Source organism: Delphinapterus leucas, chromosome 1 (genome assembly GCF_059928025.1).
Source record: "Delphinapterus leucas isolate spDelLeu-1000000601 "Yukka" chromosome 1, BTC_Dleu_Yukka2, whole genome shotgun sequence".
NCBI lineage: Eukaryota > Metazoa > Chordata > Mammalia > Artiodactyla > Monodontidae > Delphinapterus > Delphinapterus leucas.
In genome coordinates, this window is record NC_143129.1 from 63,228,029 (window position 1) to 63,248,183 (window position 20,155).

The 20,155-nt window shown below is 33.9% G+C and overlaps 1 protein-coding gene across 15 annotated transcripts in view; it reads right to left on the reverse strand.

Annotated features, from left to right (window-relative positions):
- Window positions 1-20,155, reverse strand: part of SUCO (SUN domain containing ossification factor) — a 75,099-nt gene that overhangs the window by 17,461 nt on the left and 37,483 nt on the right. For 12 of the 15 annotated variants that reach the window (XR_016393137.1, XM_089911073.1, XM_089911075.1 and 9 more), the window contains 9 exons: window positions 18,519-18,626; window positions 16,651-16,756; window positions 14,077-14,097; window positions 13,818-13,873; window positions 12,979-13,070; window positions 11,882-11,947; window positions 6,319-6,387; window positions 5,268-5,358; window positions 1,136-2,293 (listed from right to left, as the gene is read on the reverse strand). Coding sequence is in view for 14 of the 15 variants with exons in the window: in XM_089911073.1 (XP_089767199.1) it covers window positions 1,136-2,293; window positions 5,268-5,358; window positions 6,319-6,387; window positions 11,882-11,947; window positions 12,979-13,070; window positions 13,818-13,873; window positions 14,077-14,097; window positions 16,651-16,756; window positions 18,519-18,626 (1,767 nt within the window). In the remaining variant the exon portion in view is untranslated. The remainder of the gene's footprint in view (window positions 1-1,135; window positions 2,294-5,267; window positions 5,359-6,318; window positions 6,388-11,881; window positions 11,948-12,978; window positions 13,071-13,817; window positions 13,874-14,076; window positions 14,098-16,650; window positions 16,757-18,518; window positions 18,627-20,155) is intronic. The other 3 variants (XM_022560181.3, XM_089911060.1, XM_089911062.1) reach the window with 2 other exon arrangements.

The window sequence follows — 20,155 nt, forward strand, 5'->3', positions numbered from 1 at the left end:
TGAACTCATAGATACAGAGAACAGATTGGTGATTGCCAAGGTGGGGGTGGGCAAAACTGATGAAGCGGGTCAAAAGGTAAAACTTTAAATGAATAAGTAACAGGAATATAATGTACAGCATGTTGACTATAGTTGATAATATTGGATCGTATATTTGAAAGTTGCTAACAGAGTAGATCTTAAAATTTCTTACCACAAGGAAAAAAGAAAAGCTGTATGTGGTGATAATATTAACCAGACTTATTGTGGTAATCATTTAGCAATATATACAAATATCAAATCATTATGTTATATGCCTGAAACTAATACAATGTTATATGTCAACTACATCTCAATTAAAGAAAGATTTATTAGTGATTTCTGTGGTTCCTTTAGTGGGGCAAATAGGTTGGGGGTGGGGAGAGGCAAGAACAGGTATGATGTAGGCATGCACACACACCCACAGAAAATTTGCCAATAAATTATATGTATGAATTAAGAAGAAACCCCTTTTAGGATATAATGATGACCGTAGTGACATTTCATTAGCAGCATTTTAATTTAAGAAGATTATGAAAAGGTAGCGTTTCAGAAATTCTGGGCATTGAGTGCCTAGGTGGTTACAAAATGTTGGATAAGCCCTAAGGACGCTGGATACTTAAGGAATAAAAAAAAAAGTAAATAGGCTTAAAAAGTGGAGAACTGTGCCTGAGATCTTCATCACTGCATAAGCAAACTGGCATGGCCTCTGGCATTTTTCTAATCTTCACTTATTTAAACTCTTAAAAAATATCTGGTCAAGTTCCACATAGAGCTTTGAAGTCTATAGACTAATTTTTCCCATGAGTGCTCTGGGAATCAAACAGCAAAAGTGGCTAAAGTTAAGCAACAGAAGAAAGGAGAAACTGATTATAGATAATTCAAACTTGTTATCAGCCTAATAATAGTCACTTAGTAATACTTCCAGAAAAGGAAATCAATTCTTAAGATCACTGATCAACATCCAAATAACTTTCTTTCTCTCTCCAGCTAAAATGGTGCTTATTACTGTTATACCATGAGATAATTAAATCCTCTCCTTCTCTAGTCACAGATTATACTTTGCTACTTAACTCACTGTGCAAAGTGTATTGTGCTAATTCATAATAAAGCTTACCTTTGGCTAAGTTCCTCCAGATAGCGACCACTGAGAGACATGTTAACTTCTAAGGCTTTAATACGGTTATTAAGTCTCATAAATACTGATTCCTTTTGGTTTGATCCATGTATAAGATTTCCATTAGCATATCCTAGATCTGAAGAATTTTGTAATTCAGCATAAAAATCTGTAGCTGTCCTCTGTAACCCTCTTAAAAGGGCATCTTCTGGAGACTGTTCTTCCTCTTTTGCTTCAGGTAATGAAGAAGAATCCACAACAGGAGTCAAAATTTGCTTTGGTGTGTCAGCTATGTTCATTTTGGCTTCCCCATCTTCACTGTCTGGCACAATAGCTGTGTGTACAGGTGACACTATTGTTTCGGATAGCTTTGTGATAATTTGCATGGAGTCTTCTTTTACAATATTATCCATTACTTCATCAAGTTTTTTTGTTTCATAGATCACAGTTGGTTTCTCTATAGAACTAAAACTGTCAGACCTTTTTTCTGTTTCATTATCAACCTCAACAGAACTCTCTTGGGGAATCACTTGTGATGGTGTACGCCCTGCCTCATATTTAATAGGCTCAGATACTTCTATTTTAGATAATGAATTGATTTCTGGAGTAACATCTAAGAGAAGAGACTGAGAAAGAGTTTGAGGATGGCTTGGTTCAAGTTCAATTGCATCTAAAGTGTGATTAATCAAACCTCCCTGGTGCACACTACTTAAGTCACCTAGAACAATAGTTTCAGCTTTCTTTTCCTTACTCTTACTGTCTGGTTCTCCAGCTGGAGGTTGCAATACTGAAACATCTACTGATTCTTCAGGAAGTACTAATGGTGATTGAGCTGACATAAGATACTCTTTTTCTTTACTCATAGCAGTTCTGCTGCGTTGCCGATAATGAGCAACTCTAACTGAACACCATTTATATATGTATTCTGAAAAACTAGAAATACAACAAATTGTGGTCAGTTCACTGCAAAATATTTGTGTCTCTGACTCAAACCAAGGTGACGTTTCATCCTCTTGTTCACCACTACCCAGAAGGGTCACTGTAGAAGGACTTGCCTCCTCTTCCTCTTCTTGAACTAGTTGTACAATGGGACCCTCTTTTGTAGTATCTGGTGATGATGGCTCTGTGTCATGTACAAGTCCTTCAGTAGTTACAAACCTAGAAATACATATCCATAATTATGTTTAAGGAAAATAAATGTATCATACATAAGGTAAAAGGAACGCTGGAAATACAGAAAACACTCAATTTACTTTGGATGAATTATTTCCCTTCAAATCACTTTCATTATAAAAACAGTATTATTCATAAATAGTAACAGAAAGATAATTTATCAAGTGACCAGCCAGATAATTCAAATCACCATATTTACCAAATCAAATTTTTCTTTAAACTCTGTTTAAGAGTTGTTTGTATGTGAATATTTCCATTTACTGTAAGTTTCATGTAACTTTCCTCCCATAAATATTCACCAATATTACAAGCCTCATCACCCCTTATATCAGAAATTGAGCTACCCAGAGCTAGTCCCAGAGCTAGAACTAGAAGGCAGGACTCTTATTACGAAGGCACTTTGTGCTGGAATATCCTACTTTCAAAAGGCAATTACTGTTGACCTTTGAACCGTGCATGGGGAGTTAGAATTGTCGGCCTCCATGCAGTATAATTTATTCAGCCCTCTATATCCACAGTTCCTCTATATCCACGGTTCCTCATCCACAGATTCAACCAACCAAAATCATCTGTACTGTATTTCATTAGCATTTACTAATGAAAAAATGCCATGTATAAGTGGATCTGTGCAGTTCAAACCCATGTTATTCAAGGGTCAACTGCAGATTTCTCAGATTATTTCTCTATGGATGATTTGAGGAATTTCAACATGGCATTACACACACACACACACACACACACACACACATTTATCTGCAAAGGGAGAAGAAACATATCCCCACTTCCCCCAGATAATCTCAATATCACCTTGGCTAACTTTCAATTGTTGAAAGCTAAATACTTAACCATTTTAATGAAAATCCTGACTAATAATAAACTAGTAGTGCCACTAACCCAGTCCTGTCTTTGGGCTCTGGAGTATGTGTGTAGGGTAGGGAGAGTGAGAAACGGAGCAGGTGGGAACAGTGTTATAAATTATAATATCTGTGGTCCCTTCCAAGATAAAGATAATGAATTTCCGGGTGCAGCCCTTGCAGCACCAAAGGTATAATTTGAGAAAACAAAGTAATTTCAAAACCAAAAAAAAAAAACCTTCATATGCAAATTTTCCTACTGTGAAACACTACTAAGAATGCCAGGAAATGTCTTCAAACAAAGCCTAATATCAAAATAGCAAAAGTAGGAATAAAAAAGATAATATCTAAAAGCAGGACTTTCATCTTGTTGATAATACAATAGTAAATGGACTAAACTAAAACATAATTAGGCTATGCTTCCCTAAATAGATGATATAGATACAGATATCAATATATAGTCACTATACAACATTTCTTACACACTCAGGTGGTATACTGCTTATTATCTACCAAATAAATTATAACAGTAAAAAGGAGGAATGTCTGAAGAAGGGGAGGGAAAGAAACTAAAATGAATTAATTTGGTAAAAATTAAGTTATATAACATATATATATATACACCCTAATCAGAGTTACACTTTAAAAAACTCAAACCTGGGAAAAGAAAGTAAGTCATCTTTTCATAATAACTTTAAAAGTGATACCCTATCATGGATTCTTTTATTTTCTTCAGAGGACTGCCATATAACCATCAAAAAGAATTTAAGACAAACATACATGAAGAAACATTAAGTAAAGAAACAAACAATTATGCAAGAATATCTATTAAAAAACTCTAATATAGAAAAGTAAAAACTGCTACATTAGCCTGATGTGATACCTTTCAACAAATATTCATACATATGTATGAGGGGTGAATGTGTATAGGATGTATATTTGCCTATGTGTGTATACATGTGTAAAATGAAATTAATTTCATTTAGTTTTGAAAAATAAGACATACTATTGATATATGTTATTAACTAAAGAATTCAGTTACAAAAACCGGTCAGCTCCACATAACTAGAAACACCAAGAATCTCTATCCCAAAGAGATTTCTTAGGACCTTCTAGGAATCAATAGCACATAATGCTATATATTTCACTCTGATCACCCAATAAATATCTTTAGTCACTTTCAGGACTAATACAGGAAAATACAAATTTGACACTGTGCACTTCAAAGCACAAAAATCTCATTTTTTAATTAAGATAGTACTTAGGAATTACAGCTTGAAGCACACCCACTGGAGGTTTCATTAGTTATAACCCTGAACTAACTGCTTCTTGTTCAAATATCTTATCCCATTAAGTAGAGTTCCTCTGAGAGAAAGAGCTGTCAAAGTTTACAGGGAGTATATCCAATGAAATATATGGAAGTTACATTTGTAATAACTATATCCAAATTATCCCAATTATTGTCCCAATAACCCAAATCATTAATGAGCCTATCTATTATAGATCAGAAGTTGAGGTACCGACAAACCTTAATCACCTCTGGTATAAAGGACCAAATGAGGTTATTTCATATGTTACCTACATATATACATCCCTGCCCAAAGTGCCCACTGCACCCTGGGAAAAGACCTATATCATTCGATTTCAGAAACTGAACACTGTAAGAGTATGCTGTGTGGCAAACAAATCATTTAAAAATCACTGCTCTAAGTATTTCAGGTAACCTTTTTAGCTTTCTAGGCATAGCACAGATACTTAATCAATGCTTTTAAATTTGAACTTAATAAAAACAGGCCTTTAATATTTGTCCTCAAACTTATACCTGCAGAGTTAGGTTAATTATGTGCAACAAGGAAAAGATTAAGTATTGTAAATAATAAAAGTAACACATAAAATCAAAACAACAAACATTTGGTCTGGAGTGAAGTGAATTCCCAGTACCCAAAAAGCAACTCAAAGATGTTTTAAGTGGCTGTGGAATATCTGTCCCATGATCCAGAGCTTTCTATAGATAATCATTTCCCACAAGTTACAAGTACCTTTTTATGTACAAGTATACTTAGCTTTCCATTTTAATAGAACTCTAATATCACAATATAACTTACTCATGTGATGGAACAGGAGTTGAAACAGGAGCTGATTCAGGCATTTTAGGTGCAGTTGTGGCAGTGGCATTCTCAGATACACTTTTATTTCCTATTTTAAGAAAGATGCCCACATTGAGTTTAATTTTAAAAAGCTATACCATGAAAATATTTCACTATAACAAATAAAGGACTTTAGTTTCTCGAGGGAGAAGAAAAAAAGTCAAATACGTTTACTACTGCAGACTTTGTGGGTTTTTTTCATCAAAGTTCTTTTGGAAAGAAATAATCGTAGAACGTCACAACTATAAGTAGTGCATATTCTTTCTCACCTTCTCAGATAATTAAAGCAAGTAAGATGACTATGAAATTTGTGTAATCTTACATGATTAATAAGACACCTGAGTTACTAAAAGAGAATGAGAAGAAATGGGTCATTTTAAGTTTGCACTTGGAACTAAATTTTTTTTATTGAAGTATATTTGACATACAATATTATATTCATTTCATGTGTACAACACAGTGATTTGACATTTGTATACACTGCAAAATGATCACCACAATAAGTCTAGTTACCATCTGTCACCATATTGTACTTCCCATGTTGTACATTACAACCCCATGACTTACTTATTTTATAACTGGGACGAAGTATTTTTGAAAACAAAAAAGGCAAGATTGTTTCCCGTTGCTAATAATATTGTTATCTGACATTCTTTAAGGAAATAATTGCTTTCTTAATTGAATAGCTGTTTGATAAATGAAAGCATACTTGAAGTACCTCTAGAGCACCAAAACCTCAGGAAAGAGATAAGGGATAAAATCATTGCTTCTACAGCAGGGAAGAATCAAAAAACAAATTCATGATTTTATATAGACAGGATCCTATTTTTTAAAGAGAACTTGTGAAATTCAAATAAACAATGAATAATAGAAAACTGGTAAGTTCCTTTGAATGGTTTCTATATTTCTAAATGAAAAATCAAATTGCTTGGCTTATTAATTAATTTTACTAACTAGGAAAATCCCTGGAGTATCATATATTTAAAAGACCCATAAAATGATTAGGTACCTTCTGTCAGGTCTTCAGTTTTTGCTCCCAGAATATTAGCGGCAATATTCACCATATTTAGAATGGCATCTAAAACAAAATTCAATCAGAGAAAAATACCAATACACCTAAATATTTTCATATAACTCAATATCAGATAGTCAAAAACCATTTGTAATGGTCTTTTTCATTTTTTGGACTAATTACCTTTTTGCTTGCCTTACTATGTAAGTCCAATATAGGACACAAATTTCAGGCAAAAAGTATTACGCATAAATCTGAACTTTTATGTTCAGAAGGATTTTAAAATTTAATTATACTTTTTTGTAAAACTTCCCCAAACCTTTTAGCAAACACTACCTTCAGCATATTATAAAATTCAAGTATAATTCAACATATAGCCTGTACTGAGATAGGAAAGAAATGTGACAACCAAAATTTGTATTTTATAGAAAAGTCTTTTTCTTTAGAAAGGGGTTTTACAGTTTAAATCAAAAAACAAGAAAGCCTGAAGAAATAAAAGTTTTTCCTAAACATGTGACTATCATAGGTAAAAATAAATGAAATCGGAAGATTATTATCCAAAGGGCAGCAGAAAGACTTTATTTTCAACTAAAATATCTAGGTAATATGCTTAAATCCAAAATGAAACTGCATAGAATCATGTATTTGATGACTTTTAACAATGTTTTATGGCCAATAAATGACATAAATTCTTTAGTGAACTGGATGAGTATGGGCAAGGGCAGATGAATTGAAAGTCAAAGACATAAAACTTAGCTGGCTGGGAACAGAAGACTTCCTTCTAGTAATATAATGTAATTTCAAGGGAAATTAACTTCCAACTCCAATCTAATCTCTGAAATTCTATTAGAAGTTAATTCACCAGGTATTTATCCTATTAAAATACTAAGATCTGGCAGGGGATACATATTAAGCCTCATCAGTTTTTTCCATTTTAGTTTCCTTTCCTAAAAGAGATCCATAGAGTTTTCATCACACTTTCATGAAAACCATAGATGTGAGAAGTAAAAAAGGATCTAAAGAAGTAAAAGCTAGCACATCAGGAAGGCTGGGAACAAGCCAAGCACTGTCACCTGGCACTGATACTGTAAAGATATGCTTTATGGCAGGTAAAAATAGTATATTTTAGACTTTTAAAAGTGATATCTGGTAGACAGTTATTAATTTTAATCTTTACATTAACTATGATTCTATATTCTGAAAGACAATAAGCAGTGGTATTTTGTTTCCAATCATCAGTTTGACACACAAAAGCTTTATATTTGCTTTTTAAATATCTAGGATTACAGGTCAACCTTGCCCTTTGACCTGACAAATTGTTAAACAGAGAAGCAGTCTTGGATCTTAGGCTAAAGAGATGCCTCAGCATGAGATAAAAACAGGAACGGAAACTCTATTTTCTTACAAACCAAGATAAAGTAGCAAAGGAAACTCTGTTACTTCCTCATAAATACAATTTTAATGTCACCCAATACTGCAATAGTAGTATGTGATCCTCTACTTAGCCAGACAGCTGAAGTTCAGTCAAAACTGATGGCTTGGGCTTCCCTGGTGGCGCAGTGGTTGAGAGTCCACCTGCCGATGCAGGGGACACGGGTTCGTGCCCCGGTCCAGGAAGATCCCACATGCCGCGGAGCGGCTGGGCCCGTGAGCCATGGCTGCTGAGCCTGCATGTCCGGAGCCTGTGCTCCGCAACGGGAGAGGCCACAACAGTGAGAGGCCCGCGTACCGCAAAAAACAAAACAAAACAAAACAAAACAAAAACTGATGGCTTCACAGAGCCCAAATTTTGTAACCAAGTCTATATTCTAAGTCCCTTGTGCTTCAAAGGGCAATCTTACCACAGGTTTCAAACTTTCTGCATTAAAATTTTCTGGTATTATTAACAATTAAAAAAAAAATCTGTTATCTATTAATCTGTGTGGAGAAAGAAGCTTTAGAGTATTACTTTTTAACCTAAATTTTAATACTAGTACCTATAATAAGGAAGATTTATGCTACCCATCATTTAAAAATATTATTATCCTCATTTCAGGGGGCCACTTGATAACAAAAGCAAAATCTGGCAAATTTCTTCTTTCTCAGCCCATCTAACCTGTAAGAAAGAATCTTGCTATGTTCACAGAACAATGACAAATACAATCTTTTTCTTTTGTCTTTTGAGAGAAAGGAGCTTTGTGAATTTTCTTAACCATTCTCACTTTGCATCCGAACACGTGACTGCTTGTCAGGACGATAATCTGGCCACTAAAAAGCCTTCAGAAAGGCTAAAGGGTAAAAGTATAATTTGGAATATAGTGCCAAACGAGATATCCATCCTTAATTTCTCATGGATTAGCCAACTCCTTTCTCTTTGAGTTGGGCAACTATTTATCCCATCCCATTCCTTTAGGGATGAAATTCTCCTAGGGACCAAATATCAATATGTTATACTCAGTCTCCAGCACAGCAATGGCTCTTTTTGAGAGAGGAAACAAACTGCCTACGCTACAACACAAGACAAACCAATGAAAAAACTACTTCCTCCCATGTGTACTGAGCATGCCTACCTTCATTCTCTTTTCCTTCTAGGACCTTAAAATATAAAAAATACTCTGACTTAAAACAAAAACTATACTTTGTCTTAAACATATACAGAAACATAATCAGAAACCTGGACTTTAGCAAATCTGATGATTCTAATAAAATGCAGACCACATATAGGAGTAAAGGCAGACTTGCAAGAATGTCAAGGTAGAGAGTGGTCAGGAAGATCCACATGACCAAGCACAAGTAGAGCAAAGTGATACAAAGAATTTCTGGTGATATAAAATATTTAAATGTTCTGGTTCAAGAATGTAAACAAAAGTTTCAGGCAGGGGCTTCCCTGGTGGTGCAGTGGTTGAGAGTCCGCCTGCCGATGCAGGAGACACGGGTTCGTGCCCCGGTCCAGGAAGATCCCACATGCCGCGGAGCGGCTGGGCCCGTGAGCCATGGTCGCTGAGCCTGCGTGTTCAGAGCCTGTGCTCTGCAACGGGAGAGGCTACAACAGTGAGAGGCCTGCGTACCGCAAAAAAAAAAAAAAAAAAAAAGATTCAGGCAGAAGAGTTGCCAGAACTGGCATATGTAAAAGCCAAGAATGCTGCTCTAAAATAGTAGTTTCTCCCTTTCTGGCAGTTCAGTAAATTATGTAATATCAACAATGTCTAAATATGCAGCATGCATGCTCTTTGACAACCAAGTCCAATCAGAAGCAACATACTCTAGTGAGGTATATTTCCTATGACTACTAATTGCTCAACAACAAAAAGAAAAAAAGAGTTTCTCTTTAGATTAAAGCCACAGGATTCTGTTTTGGATACATTACATAAATACTGAAAATAAATTAGGTGCAAAATTGGCCAATTTCAAGCTAATTTAGAAAGTGGTGATGATTATAGTCAAATTTAGGCATTCCAGTGCCAGAGACTAGCTCTTTGGCCTGATTCCACATTGTTATTTACGCCTTAAAGTTATACTACATTGGAGGCAGTAACTAGGTCAGGCTCAAAACCAGTCCTAGACTGTTCAGAGAAAACTAGAAGGATACAGGTATAGAAGGCAGCAGTGTTAGGTCATGCCTATAAACTTTATGACAGCAGTCTTATCACTCAGTTACTACTGCCTCTCTTGTTCGGAAACTTCAAGAAATAGAGATCTTTTTAAACCCCATTTTTCATGCTTAGGCTCAGCTGACATCCTCCCACCCATCTTGTCTCACTACACAAAATCTTTCAACATCTAGAACACTGGAAGGTAAATGGACTGTCCTTCTAGAAAGCCACAAAAAAGAAAAATGATGTGTTACCAAGAAACACACCTTCGAGGAAAAAGATCCAAAGAGTAGGATCTAAAAAAATTCTATGTCTCATTAATTAAAATAATATATTAGTCAGAGAAGTGATTACAAATAGGGAAATGTCCTCCACTGAAAACGTGTTAATGGTGTCTTGGAGTTAATCCCATAGGAAGATAGAAAAAGAAAGCAAGAATATCAACAGTTTTCCCTTATCTAAAACTTCTAAGTCATTACTTCTGGAAGGTGCCTCTTCCTTCCCAGTAACCATTGGATACTAGAGAGCTTTTAGTCTGGGGCTATTTTCTGACCCCATAAAATAAAAATTCCTCCTCACAGCTAAGTCAGCATTACTGAGCTATGATATGATGACTATTATATAACATAGAGTTTTTTATTACAAATTTAAGGACATGAACAATAATATTAATATCCAAATAAATAAAATAGCATCATTTTTTCACTCCTAAAAAACTATACCCCATAGCAGTGAATGAGGCACCTGTTTTAATGCTATCATCAGCTAGATATAGCTAAGGAACCTACTTAAAAGTAGTCTATAATATCTAAAATGGCAGTTGACTAGCAATAGAGTAAAACAAAATATATTGAGCTAATCTGTAACAAGGCTAAATAGTACATAAAAGCATTCCCTTTATGCAGGTATTTTTAACACTCTTCTTCCTATTCCCTAAAAAGTCCACTGAAATCTATAGTCTTCTATGGAGAGGAAGAGGACACGAAGGGAAGAAAGGGAAAAAAAGATGAAAAGAAATAGAAGTGACTCAACTCCATATACTGTAGCCACCCCAAATATCTACCTAAAGTATATGTACTACTGGTTGAGTATCTTAAAAAGCTATAAGGACAATGTACACAGTGAGATTGGGATTCAAGCAATTCAACTCACTGAAAGAGAAATGCACAAATAGTTTTCTATTTTACTAAGACTTACTTTCATTAAATTCAATTATTAATCTCCAAATAAAAAGAAAATTCCTTCAAGTTCCATATTCTTCAGGAACAACCAAAGATAACAAACATAAAATATACCTACCTGCATTCTAACAGTAAAACTAAAGTGTCAGTCGGTAATGGTCTTTCAAGGAGTCTACTTAGTTAGCCTACCACTAAGTTCGGATAATAGGTTGGCATGACAAGAAATTAAACAACTAGTATGTTAGTCATTGTTTTTTTTAGTTTACAAAGAGTATACTGTTATTGCTATTATTGTTACTGGTTGGGAATCATCATTATTATGAATAAGAAACAGTCTTTATGTTTTATAATTAAGTAGGAAACTAACCATACCCATACATTAACAAATCCTCATTTGGTAGGATTTCATTGATGAGTACCACCTCTAAAACTAATTCCTTTCCTATCCAGTATGATTACCCAGATGCTCTTACTCATATGGCCTAGGACTTCTTTAATAATTCTTTCCCCAAGTAAATTCACAGCCCATTCTTCACTGTAAGGAATTTGCCTAAAAATATAACTGCTTAATTTTAGAAGAACCAACTTGTGCTTGTATTTTTCCCTCTCTTGTTTTCATATATTCTTCCTATTTTATTTCCATGGAAATGCTTTTCAAAAGTATTTTCTTTGATTTCAACTCAAAGTTTAACACTGGGAGAGTAGGAGCCCCCTAAACTATACCACAACAAAATGTTCACATATGCCAGGAAAAAAAAGTTGAGAAATACTTTAATTTTAGTGACTGACAAAACCCAAAATACTCACTTGTAGCAGATCCAAGAAGATTTTTTGAGGATTTATCCTCCCCAGTATTATAATCCAGTGGGTAATCTGTTCAAAGAGAAAATGAAGGTACTTATGCTAAGAACTATCTCCAATATGTTTAAAAGCTCAAATTATATCCCGTCAAAGTCAGCTGACATTTAAAACAATTTTATAATTTTTATTAGACATCTAAAACACATTCACAAAAAGAAAATGAAATTCACAAGCCATTTATCAAACAGATATAAACCAAGGAAAATATTTCTACTGCTTACCAAAATTGTAATCACATTTATAAGACTTTTATTCAACCTTTCAATGTAGTTTACCAACCCCTAGTAAATGTCTTCACTTCACTTATGGGAAAACTAGGGAAGGGAAAAATTAGGTTTTTCAGACTACAGTTTAAGACATCTTAAAACAAGAACTGGATAAAGTAGAAATGGAGGGTATCATAAAACCTTCTCCGACCTCTGCAGGTTCATGGGAGTTTCTCAAAAACTCAGGCCTCAATATGCTTGCTCTGAGGCTAAAGGCAAATCAAAGAAATTAATTTTCAATTCTACTATTTCTAACAGGTTTTGGGGGCTGGCACTGGGATATAACCATAATTTATAGCACTGGTGTTATGGAAGGGAGTTCCAGTCACAAATAACTGATTGATAAGCTTGGAAAACAGCTCAATTTACAAAGCAGAAAATTATTTTAGAAAATAGGTTTAAGAAAAAATTAGTTACTAGGGTTAAAAACAAGGAAAAAGGGCTTCCCTGGTGGCGCAGTGGTTGAGAGTCCGCCTGCCGATGCAGGGGACACGGGTTCGTGCCCCGGTCCGGGAAGATCCCACGTGCCGCGAAGCGGCTGGGCCCATGAGCCATGGCCGCTGAGCCTGCACGTACGGAGCCTGTGCTCCGCAACGGGAGAGGCTACAACAGTGAGAGGCCCGCGTACCGGGGAAAAAAAAAAAAAAAAAAAAAAAGGAAAAAACTAAAGACAACCATCACATTGATTTTTTTAAGTGACCTACATTTACCCATTACCATTAAATTTTAAAAAGCAAAAAATAATACATAAATAGTCACTGTTTTAAAGTCACTTACCATAGTCTTCATCAAATAGTTCTTGACGTTCTGACTGGTACTGGGAATCAGCAATCTCTTCATATTCTTCCACCATGCTAGTGCCAAATACCCTATTAACAACAATTTCATTAAAGTCTTTCAAAACTAAACAGTTGTTAAGACTCATCTCTTCATAATAAATGACAAAATATAATAACTTTGGTTATGTTTTGAGGGCCACTAACTTCTGGACTCAAAAATAATGACCACTGTTTCTCAATCCACTGTTCCCATTAAAATGTTAATCTATTTAAGGCATTTAAAAATACAATGACTGGGGCTTCCCTGGTGGCGCAGTGGTTGAGAGTCTGCCTGCCCTGCCGATGCAGGGGACACAGGTTCGTGCCCTGATCCGGGAGGATCCCACATGCCGCGGAGCGGCTGGACCCGTGAGCCATGGCTGCTGAGCCTGCGCGTCCGGAGCCTGTGCTCCGCAACGGGAGAGGCCACAACAGTGAGAAGCCCGCGTACCGCAAAAAAAAATAATAAAAAATAAAAAATATACAATGACTAAGTTTTGTATCGGTCTAAAATGTTTCCATATATTGTCATCACATCAGGCAAGCTAAATCGAACACATAAAATGAAGGTTCTTTTTTCTTAAAGGAAATTTTTACATTTTTCTAAACGGTATTCAAGAGTAAGAAAGGTATAGTAGCTTATATTTCTTTTTTGTTTTTTTTTTTAGTAGCTTATATTTCTATGGTGCTATCTTCACATAGTAGAACATTATTTCTTCACTTTAAATATAGTGGGATTTTTATGTATCCCTTTTTTTCTTTTTAAACCACTCAGTAAATTTTTAAATTCTGTATTACCTTATAAGGCTTAATGGACAAAAGTGCTCTGATCCAAAATGTGATACCAACTCCACCTAAAGAATAAAAGCACATGAAATGGGAAGCCAGTACAGTGCATGTGAGATTATCTAACAATATATTCATTTTTTTCATTATAACATTTCTAAAAATAAAGTCCTCATTTCCCCAAAAATCAATACTTGTAAAGTTTTGCTTTTTGCCATAAATAATATGCCATGCCCTGTTATTCAATATTGCAAAAGAGAAGGTTGCTAACCTTTATGTACTTGATGAACATCTGAAGCAAGAGAAAGGAAAAGAAAAAGAGATCAGTTCCAAAGTCTGGATAACATACCATAAGCAACATTTAATATTTGTAAATTGTTGTATAATTAAGGAATAGAAAGCAATGTACTGTGATGGATAACATTGTAGTACTCTTATTTCTTTGCAGAAACCAAAGCAATGATTTAAATTTTTACCAACACAACTAGAAAGTATAGTCTAACTATAATGAAATAAATTAACTTTAACCTAAAATTCATTGCTGCTGTTTTATTTATCCATTAGATATGAAAGCATTCTAAAAGTAATTATAAAGAGTATCTAGAAATAACCTGTCTTATATTACTTTAAATATTATAGATATGTTATCATGTATATACCCACATATGAATTTATATATTGATACATATGCAGCTACACATATCTATGAACATTCATATTGATAAAAAAAATTAACTAGCATAATATGAAATATTTATTCTTGCACAGTACTGTATACAAATTGTTTTAGGGAAAGCATGAATTTTTGATATGCTATGGTATTTCAAGTATAACTTATAGAAGTAGAAGATATTTATCAATACATTTTTAAAATACAAATTATTAAAAAGTATTTTGTAAATCTGGATTTAGTTCTTTTGGGATGAGGAAAACCCAGGTAAACTTACATAACATTTATCAGTATAAAATAAGAATCAGAAGTAAATATTTTTTGCTTTCAGACTTAATTCTACCAAAAAGGGCTTTTAAGAAAACCAATCACCAAAATGCTCTATAGTCTCCCATCATAAAAAGGACAAAGTAGGGAGTTTTATATGGCATTTTTTGTATCACCAATAAAATGTTTTTCCATTATTAACAAAGTAGATGATATAAAGAATGATTCTTGGAACTATTTCATAACATGTCAGTTGTCTTAATTGTAAAATAAGTGTAAAATAACACTTGTTATCACCTGCCAAATTATTTTTAACATTTTTTTTTCCTCATCACAGTGTAGAAACTGTGTTATATAAAAAAGTCATTAAACAACTGTTTCAGTATTCACTTTAAAAGAAACTGAAAATGTACCTTTGACTTTTCTGAACACAGCTGAATCATTAACTGAGAATATCAACTGTACTTTAAAAACAGCATTTTTATAAAATCGTTTTTATACGGACACTAGGAATACTACAAGTTTACCCATTTACAGAAGCCAATTTAATACATGCTTAAAAAAGACATAGACAGTAAAATCCCAAAAGACAAGTAGGTAGCTATAAGTTTTCACACTTAAAGAAGAAAAGATTAGAAAGAAAATCAGAGCTGCTGTCATTCCAAAAGGTCTTATTATTAACACAGTTGTACTTTAAGGTATGGCTGTATTATTTTAAAGAAAAAAAGGAAGAAATAAGAGGAGTAAGAAATTCCCATATTTTGTCTAAATTCAATTCAAGAATGATTAATTCTACTTTGGTAGATAATTCCACCTCTACACTGGGGCAGGAAGCAGCAGGAATTTATTTATTTATTTATTTATTATTTTTATTAAGAGTATAGTTGACTTACAATGTTGCGTTAGTTTCTGCTGTATAGCAAAGTGTTATCAGTTATACATACATCCATTCTTTTTTAGATTCTTTTCCCATATCGGTCATTACAGAGTATTATAGAAGAGTTCCCTATGCTATACAGTAGGTCCTTATTAGTTATCTATTTTATACATAGTAATGTATATGTGTCAATTCCAGTCTCCCAAGTTTTCCCTCCCCGCACCCTCCACTTTCTCCCCAGTAACCAAAAGTTTGTGTTTTGTTTCTGTTTTGTAAATAAGTTCATTTGTAGCATTTCTGTTTTGTAAATAAGTTCATCTGTACCATTTTTTTTTTTTAGATTCCACATATAAGTGATATCATATGATATTTATCTTTCTCTGTCTGACTTATTTCACTCAGTGTGACAATCTGGAGGTCCATCCATGTTGCTACGAATGGCATTATTTCAGTCTTTTTTATGGCTGAGTAGTATTTCTTTGTATATATGTACTACAACTTCTTTATCCATTCCTCTGTTGATGGACATTTAGGTTGCGGCAGGAATTTAAATGGTTAAACCTTTATTTGAAATTGTTACTTAGACATAATATTTCACTTGAGTATACAAAAGGCAAAAAGCTATAATGATAAATAACTAGATATGAAAATGGAAATGATATTAGATTCTAATAATCAGAACTGCTTTAAAGACTGCAGTGACTAACTGATTTGGGTTTTAAAATATAAAGAAATATAATACTATAAAGATGACATTTTATATCAAGACTCCAAAAATATTACGAGTTATAATTTGGAATTTCATCAGAGCCACAGATATCAAAAAACTAGCCTAGGTTTCCAGTTATACAAAAGGGACTTTATTAGTATTTGTCCCATAAAATAATATATCCAAGTAAGAATTGTTTTATTAAAAGGAATATTGCAGTAAATTTCCTCTTAATTTTTCTTATTTCTAAACAGGTGAGGTACAAAGTATGAATAACAGGTATGTTTCATTATAGAACATAGTTCTGCAAATATAAACATACCTTCACATATTTTGCATACATCTGTTCATCTAAAGGGAAACTCTGGACATTCCTCTCATCTCTACCATGGAAAGTACCCAGCTTAATCCATTTATTTGTGGGGTATCTAGAAAATATAACGTAAATATTCCTTTTTAGAAAATCATAAATCACATATTGAGAGGTTCCATCACATTTTCAAAAGAGATCCTATTGCATTATTTTTCCCCTCTCCAGGTAAACACACTCACTTAACATAGTTTAAATATGAGTTAAGCATCGAGTTGAATAAATACATTTTTCTCTTCCAGCTAAACTCTGACAGGTTCTTCCTTATGAGGAAAGATGGTCTTGAAAAATTACACCATTATCAAATAGAAGACACAGGAAGACAAAAGTAGGACCAGGACTGCTTCTTGGGGTTTGGGAGGGCTTCCAAGTAAACTGGAGGTTTTAAAACAGAAAGTAGCCAGGAGATTGTTTTGGAAGAAAGAGGTACTATTCTTCATGTACCGATAAGTGTGTGATGACATGAAGTATAAGTACTGGTGGAAAGGGAAAAAGAAAAAATCCTTTACTATATTTGAATTTCACAGCTCTTATATAGCTTTTCCCCCTTTAAAAGGAAATCTAATGTAATAGCACAAAACTATTATTGTTACTACAGCATTTAAAGAATCCCTCAAAGTAACGAGTGTTCTCTCATCACATAAAAAAAAACACTTTAGCTGTCAAAGCTGAATATTCATTTGACATATAAGAAAATTACAGCTTAGAGAAAAGGAAATCATCTGAGCAAGATTAGTAAAAGAAAAATGAAGGAGAGATTTTGAGAATTCATTTCAAAAACTGTATATAGGCAATGCTAAGTGTGGGGTGAGGGAAGAAACACCACAGAAAACCCTTAATGATCAATGATAAAAGAATGGTAGGGCTTCCCTGGTGGCGCAGTGGTTGAGAGTCCACCTGCCAATGCAGGGGACACCGGTTCGTGCCCCAGTCCGGGAAGATCCCACATGCAGCGCAGCGGCTGGGCCCGTGAGCCACAGCTGCTGGGCCTGCGCGTCTGGAGTCTGTGCTCCACAACAGTGAGAGGCCCGCGTATCGCAAAAATAAAACCAAAACAAACAAACAAAAAAACCCAGCATCCTACATGGTATATTATGGGTACTCAAAAAGGATTTATGGAAGGAATAAACACCTCCACAGGGAGGAAAATATCAAGTATTCATTAAAAATGATGTGCTTAAAACACAAAAGGATATATTCTCAAGAAGTAAGCATTAAAAACTGACTTTTTTGGTAGAATAAATGTGTAGAAAAGACTGGAAGGAATGTATTAAAATGCTAATACAGTTATCTATGGTTGACAGGATTGGGGTTCTCTACCAAGTTCCTTACAACGTATGTTTATTTCTCTTATAATCACACATATATACCAAAGTTTTTAAAATATACTTTAACAAAAATATACCTCATGATATAAAATGCTCATGTATGTTTTTAATAACTTTTTAAAGAAATATCTGAAAGCAATAGGTCATAATATATTAAAAGTAAGGATTTTAAAGTCATACAGATCTACATTTGAATCTTGGTTGTCCAAGTCACAAGTCATGTGATCTAGGCAAGCTACTTAATCTCTCCTTGTCTGTTTCCTCATCTCATAAGGGAATAATATCAGAGGGCTGTTATAAGCACTACATAAGTTAATGAAAGTAAACTAACAAGTGCCTTTCCTACAATAGTATTACTACTGTTCTTACAAATTGATACAAGTTGATTAAAATAAAAAATAAAATAATTAAAGTTTTAAAATGTGACCTGTTTTTAAATTTTTATTCTGAAAATCCAATATAAACTCTGTAGAAACCAGCTTTAGAATTTACCTGTCACTGATAGAAACCAGAAAGTCTTTAGGAGTAGAAGAAAATAATTCATAATTTGCAATATCAAACTGTTTTACTTGAATTGGTTCACAGAGTTCAATAACAAACCTTTAAAAAGAACACAAGACAATTATTTAGATAAACCAACCAAAATAACAGTTCATATTAAACATGACATTAACAGCTTACATAAACTAGACCTCCATGAAGTTACTCATTAAAAAAAATGTAAGGAAGGAAGAGGATTAGCAACCTTGGTTATAAAAAAGGAACACCCTTAAGTATTTCCCAGCCATATCATTAGTGGGAAAAAAAGGTACTGATTTTGTCCTATAATATTTTTTTAGAAGATTCTTTTCTAATGACAAACCTCATTCTTGGAGAAGGAATGAGGTTTGTCATTAGAACAGCTAGTACGAGTGTAACCTGACCACTCTAGAGGGCAGTTTGGCCATATTGTCTCAAAAGGTACCATAGCCTTTGATTCAGCAATATACTTTTAGAAATTTAATCTACGGACACACGTCTCCAAATGATCACCCTTGAATATACATCTTAATAAATATAACAAAGCACAGTTTATAAGAGCAGGGGGGGAAAGTCAACCTAAATGTTTAGCACAGAGCATTGATTAACAAATTATGGCCCCACCCAGACAATGAAATACCAAACAGCTATTAAAAATGGTACTAAAAACCATACATTCCATTTACATAAAAACCTAGAAAATATAAACTAATGTATAGTGATATAAAACAGATCTTTAATTGCTATGGGGTTAAGGCTGAGAGGGAAAAATTATAAAGGGGCATGAGGACTTTTGGGGGAGATAGACATGCTTGTTATCTTCATTGTGGTGATGGTTTCATAGATGTATAAATGTCAAAACTTATCAAATCGTACACTTTAACATTTCACAATTTATTTTACATGCAGTTGTTTATGCCAATTATTCCTCAATAAAGCTGTTTTTAAAAATACAATAAACTAGTAAATAAAACAAAAAAGAAGCAGACTCACAGATATAGAGAACGAACTAGTGGTTACCAGTGGGGAGAGGGAAAGGAGGAGGGGAAATAGGGGTAGGGAAGGGAAAAAAAAGGGTTATTATGGGATTATATGAAATCATGTTTATGAAATTTTTGAAAAAAATGATACTTGAGATATATATATTTATGGACATGGAAAGATGCCACAAAATATTGCTGTTTAGGAAAAAATTAAAAGTATGGTTCTACATGTGTAAAATAAAACTGCATAAAGCATGGCATTTAGGGAAAAGAAATACTCATGACATCTAGCACTCCAATACTTTAATAAACTAAGTATTATATCAAATGAGATTACATACACTGACAATTAAATGTTAAATAAATTAAAGGCATTGAAATTAACATATTGTGTTAATCCTGGAAAGCAACAGAACTGAGTTCCAGGAGATGGTAAAGACAGCCATGATTCAGAGAAAAGCTCATGAAAAAAAGGAAACTAACATTAGCTGAATGCTTACTCTGGGTCAGATACCATGGTAGATGATTCATATCCATCCTTTCATTTAATTCGTACAACCAAACTGCATAGGACACTATCTCCATTTTATAGAACCATTCAATAATCACTAATTGGTTACTTCACAT